Raw genomic sequence first — 17,118 nt, forward strand, 5'->3', positions numbered from 1 at the left:
TACTGCAAAGTTTCGAATGCAGAGTTCTCGGTTTTAACGGCAATTATACATTTTCTTCCCAATTCATTTGGGACTCGAAAAAGATGGCAAAGGCGGATGCTAAAGAAAGAGGGAAAACACAGGGATCCCTTCCAAGATTTATAAGCCCTGGGATTAGTTTTCAGTGCAAGGCAAAGAAACTCAGCGCAGGGAGCGGGGGGGGGCACATGCACCTGAGCATGTGCAGAGTGCCTCCACGCCCCTGGCCGGCCCCAGCTCGCCCCTGGCCTCCAGATCTCCAGCAATGGACACGCCTCTGCCTGGTCCAATGCCCCCTGCCCGTGGGAAACGGCTGCCTCGCTGGCTCCAAGAGCGGGATTCCGGCCCCAGCTGCACCCGCTTGCTGGAAGGGGGCGCTCAGAGCACAGCCGGCTGCGGAGGGCGGCGACTGGGGTCGGGGCGGAGCTGAGCTCCGGGCCGCGGCGGCTCCTGGGGGCCGAGGCGAGAGGGCGATCTGCCGGGGCTGCGACGGCTGCAGGGACCGCGCAACAGGTAGGGGCCGAGAGGGAGACATCGCGACAGCGGGAAGGGCCCGGCCGGGGCGCCCCCTTCCCTCCGCGCCGTCGGGGCTTCCACTTCGTTCCCGTCCGCCCGAGAAAGCGCTGCCCCCGGGGCTCGTGTGGAAACTTCTCCGACGCGGCCCCGGCTCCTCCCTCCGCGGCTTGAGCTGCGTGGGCAACTGGTCTCCCCATCCGCTGCGGGAGATCGCGGGTTGCTATCCTGGCCAGCTCCCCACTCATCCCGCCCCGTTGGCTTAGGGACGCCAGGCTGAGCTTCCGAGTCGGAGGAGGCTTCCCTAAGGCAGCACGCGCGCCCTCGCGCGCCCAGGACATCACCATGGTTTCCCACAGTTCCCCTGGGTCCAGGGGTCTTACCCCCTGGTAGTCCTCCTCGGTCCTGGTCTGGATCGCACCCAGGCGATCTTGCTTTTGGCTACTGAAGATGGTCCGTACTCCTTAGGAACACTGGTTTACTCCCCGCCCCCAGGTGACAACACCCTATATAGGAATTCTGGGGACAGCATCGTTATTTAGGGGATCTGACTCTGGCTGCTCATTCCGACCCTCCTTCACCCAAGTACAGACGACCCATGACTGACATGCCCCGTAGGGCGGATTCCAGTATGACAGTTGATGCTCATGGGGCGGCCTTTTCTTACAGAAGGAAAAGTTACATCAGAATCTTTTGGGGTTTTTGAGAACTATGTGTGTGTGTGATCCTGTGGTTAGACTCTAGAAACAGGTATGTAGAGAGATGCTCAAATATTAGAAGCAGGAAGAGCTTTCTTGTTGTTTGGAGATCTACTATAAGCTATCGGGTAACAGCTAAATTCGACCAATCAAGGTAAAAGAGTTTGTGTGTATGGTTTTTTGTTTGTTTGTTATATGTACAGTGGTACCTCAGTTTAAGAACAGCCCTGTTTACGAAGTGTTCGGTTTATGAAGTCTGCAAAACCGGAAGTAGTGTCCCGCTTTGCAAACTTTACCTCGGTCTAAGAACGGAATCCGATCATTGGAAGGGCACCGGCGGTGGGAGGCCTCATTAGGGAAAGCACACCTTGGTTTAAGAACGGTTTCGGTTTAAGAACAGACTTCTGGAACGGATTGTTCAGAAACCGAGGTACCACTGTATATTGAGCAGCGATTCCAAGATTGCAAGATTTAGAGCTACAGTGGTACCTCGGTTTACAAACTTAATCCGAATAGTTTGTAAACAGGGCTGTTCTTAAACTGAGGTACCACTTTACTGCCATTTCTTGTCTGTTATTAGTTGTGATTGTGCATACTTTTTTGTGTATCTGCCCTGCATCTTTGGGATGGGATAAGTGAAACATTTCAGCAAATAAGAACATTCTTCTCCTGCCCGACACAACATTGCAGCCTTCCTCTGGATTCTTCTCACTCCTAAGAACCTCCCTGGAACACGTAGGTGGGTCTCTTGAGCCCTCCATATTCCAGGCAATTTGCCTTTTAACATAATGGGATGTACATTGAGACCACCGTGGAGTTCACCGTGGAGTCAGGTCACAGTCCAGCACTCATGGTTTGCACATCGCGGGATAGCAAATCCTACTGAACATCTATCATGTTCTAATTAGTTTAAATCAGTATTTAAAATGTCACCTAATTGCATCTTGGGAATAGCATGGAACAGTGCAACTTAGATACATATCTTTCTGCCCTGGAACCTGCTTCACACATTACCAAATTCCTGCACGTCAATTATGTTGTCCTCAAGTGCAAATGTGATTCCACTTGTGTGGGAATTGCTGGGTGTAGATGACAATCTGTGTGTGCAGCCCTGGCATCATACTGTGGCATCTGCCAGTGCTCAGGTGCCCTGGGAGGTCCTACTGGGGCTGGCACCCTGGCTAGCCCACATACAGGCCACCTGTTATGGGCGTCTCAGTGGAGTGCTCCTGTAGTCACTAACTCCCCCACACTTACTTATGGGGCTATGTGATGGTCGTAGCTGCTCCTTACAGAGCCTCTCCCCATATAAACTGACCCTGGACTCTGCGCTCATCTTCCAAGAGGTATGGAGGGTGGCAACACGAGAACGGGGCCTTTTCTGCAGTGGCTCCCTGTTTGCGGAATGCTCTCCTCAGAGAGGCTTGCCTGTCACCTGTATTATATATCTTTAGATGGTTTCAACCAGGCCTTGGGCTGATTAATATTCTATGGCTTTTTAATGTGTCTGTGGGAAGGGGGGTTATTGTTTTGCTGTTTTCTTTTACTTATTTACTTGTTTTTATTCCGCATTTTATTCCGTGAACCGCCCTGAGATTTTGTGATGGAGGGCGGTATATAAATTTAATAAAAATAAATAAATGAAAATAAGCCAGGGCTGGTACTATCATTAGGTAAACTAGGCAGCTGCCTCAGGCACAGCACTCAAAGGGGTGCAGTACTGACCTTTGTGGAGCACAGTTTTATACAGATTAGTTTTTGTAATAGCTTATAAATTTCTGGTAATATTGTAGTTTTATATTTTGAAGAATTTTATCATTTGTACAAGACACCTGCTTTTGAAAACTGAAGTTAGCAATTTTTTTGAGTGGTGGTGCTGCTGCAAGTAGTTAGCCTTACCAAGGGTGCAAAATAGCTTGGCACCCACACTGGGGTCAGCCCCCTCACTTACAACCACAGGGGGAGAAGCTGGTGGCAGCACCAAGGTTCATTCACAAGTGTGTGAGGGAGAGACTATGGCATGGGGACTGCAGTTGGCACTGGGGGTGCCCACCTTGTGCCCATGCCACCCAAAAAATCTGAAGCCAGACCTGCGCTCGTGTGTAGAATCATCGCATGCTACTATATATGACTTGCATGTAGGAATTCTACAACCTGTGAACAGAGCCTGAGCGACTTCAGTTTTACATTCCTTGCAATGCTGCTTTTAGTCTCTTCATATTCCCTGTGCTTGTCATTTCCTTGGCAAAAGGCTGAGGAAAGGAGCTGTAGCTCAGCTGTTGCTTATTCAATGGCCTAATATTTTAATCTAACTAGAAAAGGATCATAGCAGCGTATAGGATGCTGGAAGAGTGAATTCTGGGTTTCTTAAACCTGAGTTTCAGAATTAGGGAGCCTGCAGTAGTCTGGAAGGAATAGGGTTGCAAAGAGATGTAGGCCTCACCACAAAGCTCTGCTGAGCGCGTTCCTCAGGACAAGTTTCCTCTCGCTGTGGAAAGAACGGTGTCACCGGCGCCCACGTAAAGCGCTCTCCTCTGTGTTTGCGTGCAGCTTTAGCTGGTGCTGGCCTTACTTGGCTCAAGCTGTTTCATAAGCGCTTGGGGGCATTTCTGCCATATGGACCTGCTGCGAAGAGCAGCTGTCAAGCCTACAGGGTGGGCCACACCAGTGCTGAGAACAGCAGTACAACTATTTCCTAAATCTTCGCTGCAGCACTTTTGCCAAGATGCCCTAAAGTAAGCATTAGGCTTTCAGCACCAAATAAGCAACAATGCTTATTCACGTCCTTACGGAGATCAACGCTCTGAATGTTTCCAGCAGTGCCATTCTTAAGGGTATGAAAACCCTTAAGGGCAGATGAAAACATTTATGTCATTAAAAGGTTTGTAGAGCCCCCATTCCATCATGTGACCCATCTTCAGCTGCAGTGCTGTAGGCACTTACCCAGGAGGAAATCCTACTGACTTAAGTGGGACTTACTTCTGAGTAGATAGCCATGGGATTACACTGTCAGTTCCCAACTTTGTCCGTTATTAAATAGGCACTAGCCTTCTTGCAACGTTTCTTGTATTATCTGGACAAATGTCACACAGTGTCCTTCATCCCAGCTATTATCCGAACCCCCACTTCCTTCGTTATTAGGGCCCTTTTAAGGATTTACAAGGGTCTACTTATAGTCATGTGGGATGCAGGTGGTGCTGTGGGTTAAACCACAGAGCCTAGGGCTTGGCGATCAGAAGGTTGGTGGTTCGAATTCCCGCGATGGGGTGAGCTCCCGTTGCTCGGTCCCTGCTCCTGCCCACCTAGCAGTTCGAAAGCACACCAGTGCAAGTAGATAAATAGGTACCGCTCCGGTGGGAAGGTAAACGGCGTTTCCGTGCGCTGCTCTGGTTCACCAGAAGTGGCCTAGTCATGCTGCCCACATAACCCGGAAGCTGTACGCTGGCTCCCTCGGTCAATAAAGCGAGATGAGCACCACAACCCCAGAGTTGTCAGTGACTGGACCTAATGGTCAGGGGGTACTTTTACCTTTTACTTATTTGCCACAACCACCTTGCTTTTGTTTGTGTAGAAGGGAGGGACTTTATTAATTTCTTATTTAAAATGTTGCTAACCCATAGCTCTCCCAACACAGTGCATGAAAAAGAAAACCCAGACTGAACTGAGCCCCCTGGCTAGTTTCATGATCCCACTGATCTGTCTCTCACAAGTTTCTTCTCCCTGCTCCCCTTTTTTTTGACACATGCTGTAAAAGTTGTTGCATTGCACTAAAGCACATTTTTGTCTTTGTGTTAAGTCTCTCATGTCTGAACTCAACACACAACGTGTTTTCCATTTCCCCTGGTGTTGTCACCCGCAACTTCCATAAATGTTTTCTCTACTATGCACAAGTCATTTGGGTGAATTGTACTGGCCTGGCGCTCTCAAGAGTCTTGCCTACTGTGTCTCTCCGTGGCTTTCAGATTTCGACTGCAAAACTACTTATTGGCATAAAGGAACTGCTCATGGGCTACGTAGGTAAAGTTTTTGATTTGACTCCCATTATATCTGAGTCATACATTGGAGAATTACTGCTAGTCATAGCTGACAGTGCTGCACTAGCTGGCTTGTGGATGTGCTGTGCTCCTAAACCCTAAGTATACTGACTTGGAAGCCGGTTAGGCTGGCTGATTTTCTTCCAGGTAAACAGGTTTTGAGTTATTGTGTTCCTTTCTTATCCTTTCTCTTCTCCCCATCCTCATTTTTCCCCTTTCTCTTAAGTTAACCCTTTGAAGTGTTAAGGGATTTGACAGTATTGTTGAGGGTACTTACATGTTATTAAATAGGCGTTCAAAATAGTCACATTGCATTGCACTGTGTGTTTATAACATGCCCCACCTCTCTCTCTGATTTTTTTTCTAAGAGACTTTCAGTACACTGCGGTATGTGGAGATGTTTTCTCGCCACAAGTAAACAAGCTCTTGAAATGCAGGCTGTGATCTGGGGTGTAAGATCCACTGAGTGTAGTGGGACTTACTTCTGAGTAAGCATACCTAGGATTGCACTGCCCAGTTGGTTTCAATAGCACCATGACCTTGATTTTGTAGCCATTGTCCAATCAGGACTTTGAGAAGAACCAGCACACAAATTGGCACTGAATTTTGTCACCCAAAAGCTACAGGCAGGTCTTTGTTCCTAAGTCAGGTGCAGGTAGCTCCATCTGTAGATTTATGATCAGTTGTTTTTAGTATGGGCGAAAGCTGTACCATTGAGCTTTCTCACCAGAGTGAACTCACGTTTTCATGACAGCACAGGAGAGGAGATTGCTTTAGAACTATGTAGGAGGAGGAGCATGGATGACAAAGCTAGTTCTGCCTTGAGTTTGGTAAATCCTTCCCCTGCTTATCATCAGTAGCTTCCTGTGGTTGTATGTGCTGATGTCACCTGTTTGTGGTGTGGCTTTTAAAATCCAGGTGATTGCAGATGGGAAGGGAATATATAATTTGTATCTAGGAACATGTGCTGCCTCTAGGCAAGCTCCAAGAGCCAGTTATCAACAGAAGTAAAACTATATACTGCTCCATAATGCTTAGTTTCATTCATTGATGTGATTCTGGGCCACATGGCTGGTGACCCACCTTTTTTGCCTGAGCTGGCGTTTCTCGTGGAGTCTTGCCTATGTGGAAGTGGATATCTTTTTCTGAATGCTCTGTCATGGGCACAAAGTACAGTTCAGCATTTCACTCTCGGTCTGCTTCAGGATTGTTTGCAATGGTAGTTTGTACCTGTGATGGAACACTCAGCTTCACCACTGACACATCGGTGCCCACGCAGATAGAAACTAAGTGGCAGGCTTTGTACCCAAAAGTTGAAGAGAATAGATTCTCAGTGCATTTCAGGAACAGAGCCAAAGTGCATGTATGTCATGAACTAGCCAAACAAGCTGCTGCAGACTCAGAGTGACACTCAGAGAGAGCCCAAATTTAAAGGCTTAAGGCATTCATTGGGATACGGTCCCTCATCAGTGCTAGAAGGATGCAGTGAAGCTGCCACATGAGGTAGGCTTTGAAGATGCATGATTTGGCTTTCTTAAATATACTGCCCAGGGTAGATGGTACCTTTTGAATGTTCTCTGTAAATGAATAAGGATGACAGGGACTTACTTGCACCATCTTTCCTGCTTGCATCAAATCTGCAGCTGAGGATCTCCCTTGGCATCCTCCAGTTTCTAGCAGCATTGCTGTACAGTTGAGTCATCAGCCCCTCTGAGAAAATTAGGTCCAGTTGTATGGAGCGGAATATCGGTGGAATGGGGAACATAGGCTTCATTGTACTTGTGAAACCCTTGATTTTCTGGTTTTGGCACTTAAGCAAGATCTTAGGTCTGACTTAGCAATACATTTGGTATTAATTTTGTGACACAAAGCCTGGTGGGAGATTACCCTAGCACTAGTAGCTGCAAAGGAGCACTCCCTCCTAAAAGTTCCAAGTCTATTATTACGATTTATGTATTGAGGGGCAAATTGAGCCATTATTTCCCCGGGTGGGAAAATGTCCTTATCCCGCATGAGACTCTGTCACTGCTTAGGACTCCCTGCTGTGGAAGAGGCATCTCCCCTTGCTATTTCTCAGGCCTGTGTCTCTGTGGCCTTCCTATCTAGGTCAGTGGGGGGGGGGGCTCAGCCATATGGTGAGTGTATCATTGTTCTTTCCTGGCAGTGCGGTATAAACTGGGTTTAAAAAAAGATGACTGGACAAATAAAAGCAAAATAAAAACAAGAGTCAGTTGTAAGAGCCAGGATGGATGGGGAAATGTAGCCCTAAAAATAAGCATTTCTAAACATGAGACTGCTGGAGGTAGGAATGTGTAGCAGGGCATAAGGGCTCTCTGTTGGTGTTGCCAGACATTTTGTGTGTTGTTCTGCACTTCCTCAAATATTAGGATCAGGAATGAAGAACAAGATATTTAGCATCAAGGTACCACAATCCAGCCCACTGGCCTTGCTGAAAGGTTGCTGATTGGTTGGGATAGGTAACTTGTAGGACTATAACTCCCACCAGTCCCAGTTTATGAAGGCAATGGTCAGGGAGGATGGGAGCAACATCTGGATGGCACCTGAAAACTATAAGGAGGTGCCTTATACAGACTTTGGCCCTTGGTGCAGGGGCTCCTGGGTGCTCTAACCCTTTCCTTCTAATACATAGGGAGTTGAGATCTTCAAGAATTTGGGGTCGTGGTTAGAGCACAGGTGGCTGAAACATCATGCTGAAATTAGCTGGACTTATTCAGTCCATTTGACTCATGCTATGTTGGTTAATGTGGCAAGCAATTATTTCCTATCTATCAGTCCTGGAGTGTTGACCCAGGAGGGTTGTTGCTGTTTTTGCCGATGAAGGAAGAGCAGATGCCCCCAGATATGGCCCACCCAGAAAGAGAGAAATCTACGGGCTGCTGTGACACATTTGTGAAGCTGTTTCCTCTCTGGTCCAGCTTGGAAGCCACAGTTGTGAGAGTGTCCAAGTCTGAGGTCTCCTTGACAACCTCTTGTTGTTGCTGCTTGGATCACTTTCAGCTTGTTTTGTTCTCGGATGTTGACAGGATACTTGGAGAACTGCAGGCGTCCGCTGTTGCTCCAGATTCAGGCCCTTGTCTTTCAGTGACAGATGGGGTTGGTTTACAAAGGCGGTTAGCTGAGGTAAAGAGAGATCCTATGTCCTGTACAAGAGGTGCTCAAAACCTTCCTTTAAAAAAAATAACATCACTTTGATAATCTCTCCAACTATTCTGTAATCTCCCCTTTTGGGGGCAAACTAACAAGCAGACGACAGCAATACAGCTTCGGGTACTTCTTGATGATGCCTCAACCCAAGGGGTGTGTTTTTTCAGCGGGAACTCACCGAAACTCAGTTCTGGCGCCTCTCAGGTGGGCACCATTGCCATTAGAGGAGAATAAGGGAGCCGTTCATGGTGAGTTCTGGCATGTCTTTTTCTAGAAATATAGCCCTGAGTCCAGCATTATATTTCCTACCATGGCTATCCAGATGACATGTGCTAGAATCCCCCCAACTTGTGGTTCTAAGTGCAGTTTGAACAGCCTCACGTTCAGCCCTGGTTGTAGCTGGCTCTTTCATACAGCATTTGTTTAACTTGGCTGCTCAGGCCATGGGCTTGGCTTTCCCGTACTGGCGATGTATACTGCGCTGGCTTCCTTTCTGTGCATGCTGCAGCATGTGGCTGGGATTCCTCCTCCTCCAGAAGCAGTTAAAGAACAAGAGAGATATCTACACCATGTTGGACACTGAGGGGACTGGAAGCAGGAGAGCCTTGCCACATGGAGGCCTGCTAAGAGAGTAGAGGCTTCTAGCTGACTTAACAGGCCACCCTGTACTGCTGTGTTAGATGGATTTCTACTGTAGATCCATTTCCCTTTATCATCTCTGTTCAGTTGCAGATCTCCCAGAGGTAAAGGGGAGCGGTGCTGGCAAGCCAGCAAGGCGTGTGACTCATCCGTGACCCCAGGCCTGTGGGTGGGTGAAAACGCTTTCCCTTGGATCGTTGCCTCCTGCTACAGCGTGCGCAGGGCTGTTACACTTGGCACGGATATGGCTGGCCAAGGGGAGGAGGCTCAAAGCACGGAATCTGGGAACAGTTTGCTGTTTGGGACAGAAGGCAGGGCTGTCTGATGATGCAGCCCGGATGGAGCTGGAAGGTTGTTTCCTCCCTCCAGGCACAAGTTTAGAGCAAGGCTTGGCAGGCAGATGTTCCTGAGAAGACAACACTCCGCTGTCATCCCGGTCGTGGAATAAGCAAGCCCTTTTGAGTCAGCCCGCCAGAAGTGGAGGAGATCTTTCCACAGTGCATTAAAATAATCTCGCAAGAGGGAAAGAATCCCAGGTTTCTGCCTGCTTATTCTCCCCGCCCTCACTGCCAGAACTAGGGATGGTTTGTGTTGCATTTGTGGTGGACCCTCTTTCTCTTATTTTGAAGACCTTACACATGAGAGTGTGGTAGAGAATGTAGAGTGTCGTCGTTGCTGTTTGCTGCCCTTTTAACACGTTCCTTCCCCATGGCCTATAGTAACTGAAGGAATGTCCTGGCTTTATCTCAGCAGTCCTCCTCCTCCTCCATTTAGGACATTCTTTACTCATTAACACCCACATGCCTTGTACAGCTGACTGAACTTTTTCTAATCGGGAGCATCACCAGGGCTCCTTCCTCCGCGTTCATCCTGCTGTATCAGCTGCTGTGAAAATGTCGAACCAGAAGCTGCGCCTTCTTTACCTGGGTGTATTATGGATGAGGGTGTACCAGAGTCTAGTGGCACTTGGAAGACAGTAGCTATTGCTATTATGGATCAGAACCCCTTGAGTGCAGGGGAATCAGCGTAACTTATGCTTCATGGCAGGCTTGGAACTGCTCCCAAATCCAGTTATTATCATTAATTTGTTTGTTTTATTTATTAATTGCTTTCCACAAGGCATGCCAAAGTATCCCCATTGTCTCAGCCCCAATTGTTTTTCCCCACCTTTCTTGACAGCCACAACAAATTCTGTTCTGAGGAAGGGGATATGATTCCTGTCCGTTTACAGTAGTGGAGGAGACCTTTCCTCCTTGGAAAGGGAAGCTGCTTATGCCGAGAGCCAGCCATTGGTCCATCTAGCTAAGTATTGTCTGCATTGAGAGACAGTAGTTGTCCATGGTTCCAGGCAGGAATTTTTCCTAGCTCAACTTGAAGATGTCAGGAACTGAATTTGGGACTTTTGCGTGCTAAATATGTTCTCTACCACTGAGCTGCAGCTCTTCCGTTTATATATAAACATACCGTAAATAACTCTATCTTTCTCTGCCTATATCTCATATCCTATATCTCAATTTCAATCTGAATCTATATGGTGGTTCCTTTCTCCTTACTTTTTCTACCATCTCAAATTCCAGATCTTTTATCCTATCCTGTTTCAAAGTCTGTCAGATGCTTTGGTGAGTGTTTGTCCAAATCTGCCAGGGACTCTTGTTCTGTCCTGGATTGCACCTTGTGATGTTGGGCTGTATTTGTGACAGGTTGTGTTAATTTGTACTCTGCGTTTTAAGACTGTTTAAACATTGGTTTCTCTACATTGTAGCATGTTATTGCAAAAAAACAAAACAAAAACCACTTTTGGCCTATGCAGTTTTCTAGGCAAGACAGACACAAGGTGTGGCTTGTGCTTAATCATCCCTCAGTGCAAAGTGGGCTGAGATTTCTTAGCATGTAACAGATTCCTGCATTAAGACAAATGGACAAAGAATGTCTTTTGTTCCTGCCGTATAGTGAATAATTAAGGTTTAGCATGCTACTTCATGGAAGTGTTTTGTGTCTGTAGTGGTGATTTCTAGACGCTCATGAACAAGGATTAGTGAAACAGAATGACTGAATGGAACCCTGTTGGGCAGTTTAAATTGTTTCAAAGAACTTCAGGACATTAATTTGAGAGATTTCAGCTGTGTACACATTGCCATCTTAAAACACAGATAGATCCTTCTTTTTCTTAATTCACATCAAAGCTGACTTGGGCTAAACTTATAAAAACTCAGTATTTCATAAGAAATATCATAAGATACAGGACAGGTGTGTATTGCAGCTAACGTTGTATGTTCCAAACCACTGGAAGCAGAGTAAACTGAAGTGTGTACACAGCTTCACAGGCATGATACTTGAGAATTTGGTCTATACAGTTTCTTTCTTGACAACTGGAAAACACAGACTTCATGGAGGGATGTGGGAGCTATAAGAACATGCAGCTTGCAGAAATTTGTTAGTTTGCTCCTTTTCCTTCTACAGAGCAGCAGCAGCAGCATTTTATTGACTTTGAGCTCAGATCCATATATTGAAGGATAAGCATTGCTATTTTGCAGCATTCATTTGTACTGAAATGGTAGAGGTACAGTATAACATTTAACTTGCGCTGCTTCCTTGACTTGCCTTAATAGACAGCATTTTGCATCAGAATCTGAAACTTCATCATCCCGTTTTGCAAGTGAGCACTTCTCCTTTTTCCTGTGGTTTTAAGACACAGGAGACATGCAGGAAAATGGTCCCAGTCGCTATTGATGCTCTAGGATAGATACCTGTAGCAAGTCTACAGGTTGGTGGGGTGGGAAGTGTTGATCTGATGTGCTCCATAGAGGTCCGGGGAAGAACTGAGTGTACATATTCTGCAGCCTGAGAATATCATTTGAAGTGTAACCTATGGCATGTTTCTGGGTTTGCCTGGGGCTTAAACACTGGGAATTGCCAGGGCAGCATTTTTGAGAAATGCCAGCTTCACATTGTTGCCATGAGTGAAGCTGCTAGTGCCTGATAATAAAAAACCAATGCCATCAGCAAAACACATTTGTTCCCTCTAGCTCTTTCGCTCATCCATCCTGTATTATGGGTTTATGCACACACATCTATAAAAACAATCCCAATTGTTCCTCCCCAAATCTAAGCACCTAGTGCCCTAGACATTGCTCTGAGGTGCATGTTTAACACAGGGGGGTATTTGGGTTTTTTGTGGGGAGGGGGGTAGCATACGGTACTGTTCATTGCCTGAGAAAAGGCAAGTGTGTCATTTAATGTGTAACCATGTTTTCTGTGTCTGTCGATTTCTGATGTTAGTAGCAATGGGGAGTAGAATCATAGAAATATAGTGTGGGAAGGGACACCAAAGTTATCTAGTCTTAACCTGCTCCAATGCAGGAATCAAAGCTATGTCAGTATATCAGCTATCACAATATATGGGGCTCAGGCATCTGTATCCCTGGCATACAGGGCTTACCCCTGCCCCCATTAAGTGCCCTGGGATAGAGCTGATTTTCTCTTTTCTAAAGGTACTGAGCATAGGGTTGCCACCTGACCTGAAAGAGCATCCGGCCCTCCTGTGCTTTTAACAGCAGTTTGGTGTGCAGAAACAGCAAACAAACCTTTGCATAGTGTTGGGATCAGCCTTACCACCTGCTAACATCTGCTGATCGAATTGCTGTTGCAGGTGCAGGAGCAGGAACCTATAAAAAAGTTGGTCACCCTACTAGGGTCAGGAGGAACCCCCCCTTTTTTTGAAGTGGCAATATAGAGGTTTGCTTCCTGGGTTTTGTATAGATTGTGCCTGTCACCATTTGCACATAGCTTGCTGGTTGTTGGCAGCCCAGAGCCCAGTTTCTGTGCGTCAGGGAAATGCTAAGTTTCCGTTCCATCTTGCCGTCCCTTCCTGACAGGAATTCCTCCTTCTCCTGACCCTGCACTCTTGGTTCCTTTCACACAGCCTGATTCTGGAGCTTGGGGGAATGGTCCAGAATGGCTACCCCCCTCACTGCCCACCACTTCCATTGCCTTCTCACAACAAACTTTCTGGTGGTCTGGTCATTTGTAAAATGCCAGCCCAAACAGTGTATCTTTTGGAGGAGGAGCCTGTTCAGTGGTGGGACTGAGGTCGCTTGCCTGATTATCTCTTTCCTATCTCAGTATCCGATCTGTTTGCACACCACCTATGAACGAGGGTCACTCACCTTTCTTCTTTTTATGATATTTGTCCCAGCTGATACTTTGGACTTACCTGTGCAATCCTCCCTTTCCTTAAAAAAAGAGAGAAATAAAAATAAAGTCCTGATAGTGCTGTCTGGATCTAACACACAGTCTGGACTATGAATGTTTTCAGAGTGGCTTTCTAGCACCAGTGTTGTGCTTCTTTCTCCCCTCACATTGCTAAAAAAGAAAGTGCCTGTTTTGTTTGTTTCATTTACAAGTGCAAAATTGTTTGGGGCTGCGAAGAAACACTTACTCAGCAATGAAGTCCAAATAGATACTTGAACTTGACCTATTTGTATGCTTACTTAAATGTTTATATATGGTAAATGAACTGCTAATTACGGTATATGTACAGTGGTACCTCAGGTTACATACGCTTCAGGTTACAGACTCCGCTAACCCAGAAATAGTACCTCAGGTTAAGAACTTTGCTTCAGGATGAGAACAGAAATCATGCTCTGGCGGCATGGCGGTAGTGGGAGGCCCCATTAGCTAAAGTGGTACCTCAGGTTAAGAACAGTTTCAGGTTAAGAACAAACCTCCGGAACGAATTAAGTTCTTAACCCAAGGTACCACTGTATATCATAGAATTGTAGTGCTGGAAGCGACCCTGAGGATCATCTCGTCCAGTAATGAAGGGATATGCAGCAGTCCCTTACAGGGATCAAACCTGCGGCCTTGGTGTTATCAGCACCATGCTCTAACCAACTGAGCTAATTATTACTTTCTTAGTGTTATGTTGCTGTGATATTATATGTCGTATTTTGTACTTACGTAGTATTTTGTACTACAACTAGACTTTGTTTTTTTGTGTAAATTGCTTTGTGCACAGATTTACTTGTGGGAAATGTGAAATATAAATACATTGACAAGGACGAATGGCCCTTCCTGTAACACAGTTGATGGAGAGCAGCCCTCCGAGCTGGATGGCATTTAACCAAGGAAGTTAACTGCTCCCTGTGAATTATCGAGGCAGTTTGGACTGTAGGAGAATCTTTGCAGGAGGCATTGCAGGATCCCAGGGCTTGGTGGAAGCTGGGTCAGATTCAGTATCAAGAACCTGTACCAGATGTAGTCAGCCCCTGTATACCAGGTCAGGCTCATTGTCTTACCTAGTCCAGTATTGTCTGCTCTGACTGGCAGGGCCTCTTCAAGCTCACAGGCAGAGGCCCTTTCCCACCATCAGGTACTGTATCACAAAATAAATAAATCTGGAGGTGCCAGGATGAAACCTTCTACATGCAAAACAAGTGGTCTTCCATTGACCTATGGTTCCCCACCCCCACTGCTTCCCAGTCCCTAGCTATACAACTGGCAGTTGCGTGTAATTATAAGGTATGGAGGTTGCCACCCAATCCATCCAAGGTCAAAAGTGAAGCTGCAACAGGGTGGAGGAACAGCTAAACTCATCAAGAACTAATCTTTAAAGGCAAAGCATGGGAAAAATGAGTGGAGAGGGGCTGAAGGTCAACATACAAGAAACGTTGAAAAGGATAATAGATCACAGAATTTTGGAAGGGACCACAAGGTTCACCTAGTCCAACGCCCTGCAATGCAATGCAGGAACCTTTTGCTCAACCCACGAGCCTGTGTCTAAGAGTCTCATACCCTACGAGCTGACGTAAGCAGAAAAGAAGGGTAGGACAGAATCAGGTCAAAAAAATAGGAGTCAGAATGGACTGCCGTTGAGACAAAGTCTAACTTCTTCCTGTGAAGTGTTTGTTGAGAATGAGGGTCACTTTGTAGGAAAGGATAGCAGTCTAGTGGCGGCTCCATTCAGTCCTGAGAAGATAGAGCATATGAAGATCCCTTGCACTGAACTTGAGATACAGGATGGCCACACGGGTTTAGGGTGCAAATGATTGCAATACTACACAAATGTGGTCTTGTATCTGAGGAATGGGAAGCATGTGTCCCTCCAGATGTTGTTAGACTCCCAACACCCATAAGCCCTGGTCACTGTGGTCAGGGACATTGGGAGGTGTAGCCCAACAAAATATGGAGGGTCATACATTCCCCATTCCCATTGTATCCAGACTGATGCAAACCTCCATGCTACTTCTGGAGTTGCTTAGTGCTCCTGAATCTCTGCTCCTATGTGAAATTCCCCTTGCAGTCTGTGACATGACACAACTGTTTCCCAGGCCTTGACTCTGTATCCTTTCATTGCAGATCCCAATGATGGAGGCAGGCTCTGTGGTACGGGCTGTCTTTGACTTCTGCCCCAGTGTCTCTGAAGAGTTGCCGCTGTTTGTGGGGGATGTCATAGAAGTGTTGGCAGTCATAGACGAATTCTGGCTCCTTGGGAAGAAGGAAGGAGTCACAGGTGGGAGTCAAAAGGCCTGCGCTGGGCTCATAGGAATGGTTGGATTAGAAGCAAGCCAGCATGAAGCAAAACTCAGGGTGTGTGGGGATTAAAACTATGTAAATGCCCCCCTTCTATTTGGGAGCTTTGAATATACCAGCCAAGTACTTGGTGGCCCCAGCAGTCTCTCCAGAAGATGAGGGATAAACAACACAGTTAAGGAGTTGAGGGTCAATTTTGCATTTACTAATGCACTAGAATAAGAGCTCCCTGTGTGATATGCATTTATAGTGCCATGAAGGAAATAGGCTCGATTATGAACTTGGTGAACTACACACAAACTACACACAAATGTAGATACTGTACGAGCAGCCGCCACATGAAGTGGTCTGATGTGGCCTCTGTATGCAGTCATAAGTTCTTCAAAACCTTCAGCTGGAACCTATCATCTATGTCCAAAAGCTTGCTTTACTCCCTTTTCTGTTTCCTTCAACAAGCCAGCCAGTCTAATAAAAGATGCGTGTTTCAACATACTCAGGGTTCTCCTATTGTGGGATTAGCATGACAACAGGGCCCTGACCAGTATAGCAGATGGCAAAGCACTGAAACCAGGAAGCCAGTTGGTGTCCTGGTTGCAGTGCTGGGTCTTCCCTTGAGAGCCACCTTTTGATCTGTGCCTTGAAAAGGCTCATTTGGTGTCTCTGCCAGTGGAAGTGCACATCTCCCCTGGATGTGCCAGTTTTTGTCATTAGCAATTGGCCACTTGGGGAGAAGTCTCTTGCCCTCAGCCCTGGGGAAAGAAGAAGATGCAGCGCCAGTCCCTGCTCTCTCTCCCTCATCATTTCCACTGCTCTAAGCTTGTCCACTGTGGGACGCAGGTGGCGCTGTGGGTTAAACCACAGAGCCTAGGACTTGCTGATCAGAAGGTTGCGGTTCGAATCCCCACGACGGGGTGGGCTCCCGTTGCTCGATCCCTGCTCCTGCCAACCTAGCAGTTCGAAAGCACCTCAAAGTGCAAGTAGATAAATAGGAACCGCTCCGGCGGGAAGGTAAACGGTGTTTCCGTGCACTGATCTGGTTTGCCAGAAGCGGCTTAGTTATGCCGGCCACATGACCCGGAAGCTGTACGCCGGCTCCCTTGGCCAATAAAGCGAGATGAGCACCACAACCCCAGAGTCGGCCACAACTGGACCTAATGTTCAGGGGTCCCTTTACTTTTAAGCTTGTCCACATTTCTGTGGCATGATCAAAGTGGCTGCTGTCTTGTCAAGGTGGCAAGATGCAGGTCACCAGAGTTTGAGAATCTCACTTCTCCTTTTGTAAATCCTTAGACTGAGCCTGAAGCAAGCTGTATAGCCGTCCAGCAACTGCCAGTGTAAATGAGATGTACCAGAGAGAGAGAATGCTTTATGGCCAGGAGAGGGTGCCATTCTCAAGCTTTCCTTTCCTTCTCCCTCAGGACTTTCGTCCTGCGTGCACCACAGGACAAAACTTAAAGCCAGATCTGTAGTAGTAGTCCTGTCTTGCCTCCTTCCATTGCAAAACATGGAGGTTTTGCAAG

At 46.9% G+C, this 17,118-nt stretch overlaps 1 protein-coding gene across 1 annotated transcript in view; it reads left to right on the forward strand.

Annotated features, from left to right (window-relative positions):
• The first annotated feature begins 411 nt into the window (after window positions 1–411).
• The window catches only part of DNMBP (dynamin binding protein), a 50,976-nt gene continuing 34,269 nt past the window's right edge, over window positions 412–17,118 (forward strand). Inside the window, exons 1-2 of the mRNA XM_081191101.1 lie at window positions 412–531; window positions 15,425–15,578. Of these exons, the coding sequence (XP_081047227.1) occupies window positions 15,431–15,578 (148 nt within the window). The 5' untranslated portion in view covers window positions 412–531; window positions 15,425–15,430. The remainder of the gene's footprint in view (window positions 532–15,424; window positions 15,579–17,118) is intronic.

Source organism: Podarcis bocagei (genome assembly GCF_964188305.1).
Source record: "Podarcis bocagei genome assembly, chromosome: 4".
NCBI lineage: Eukaryota > Metazoa > Chordata > Lepidosauria > Squamata > Lacertidae > Podarcis > Podarcis bocagei.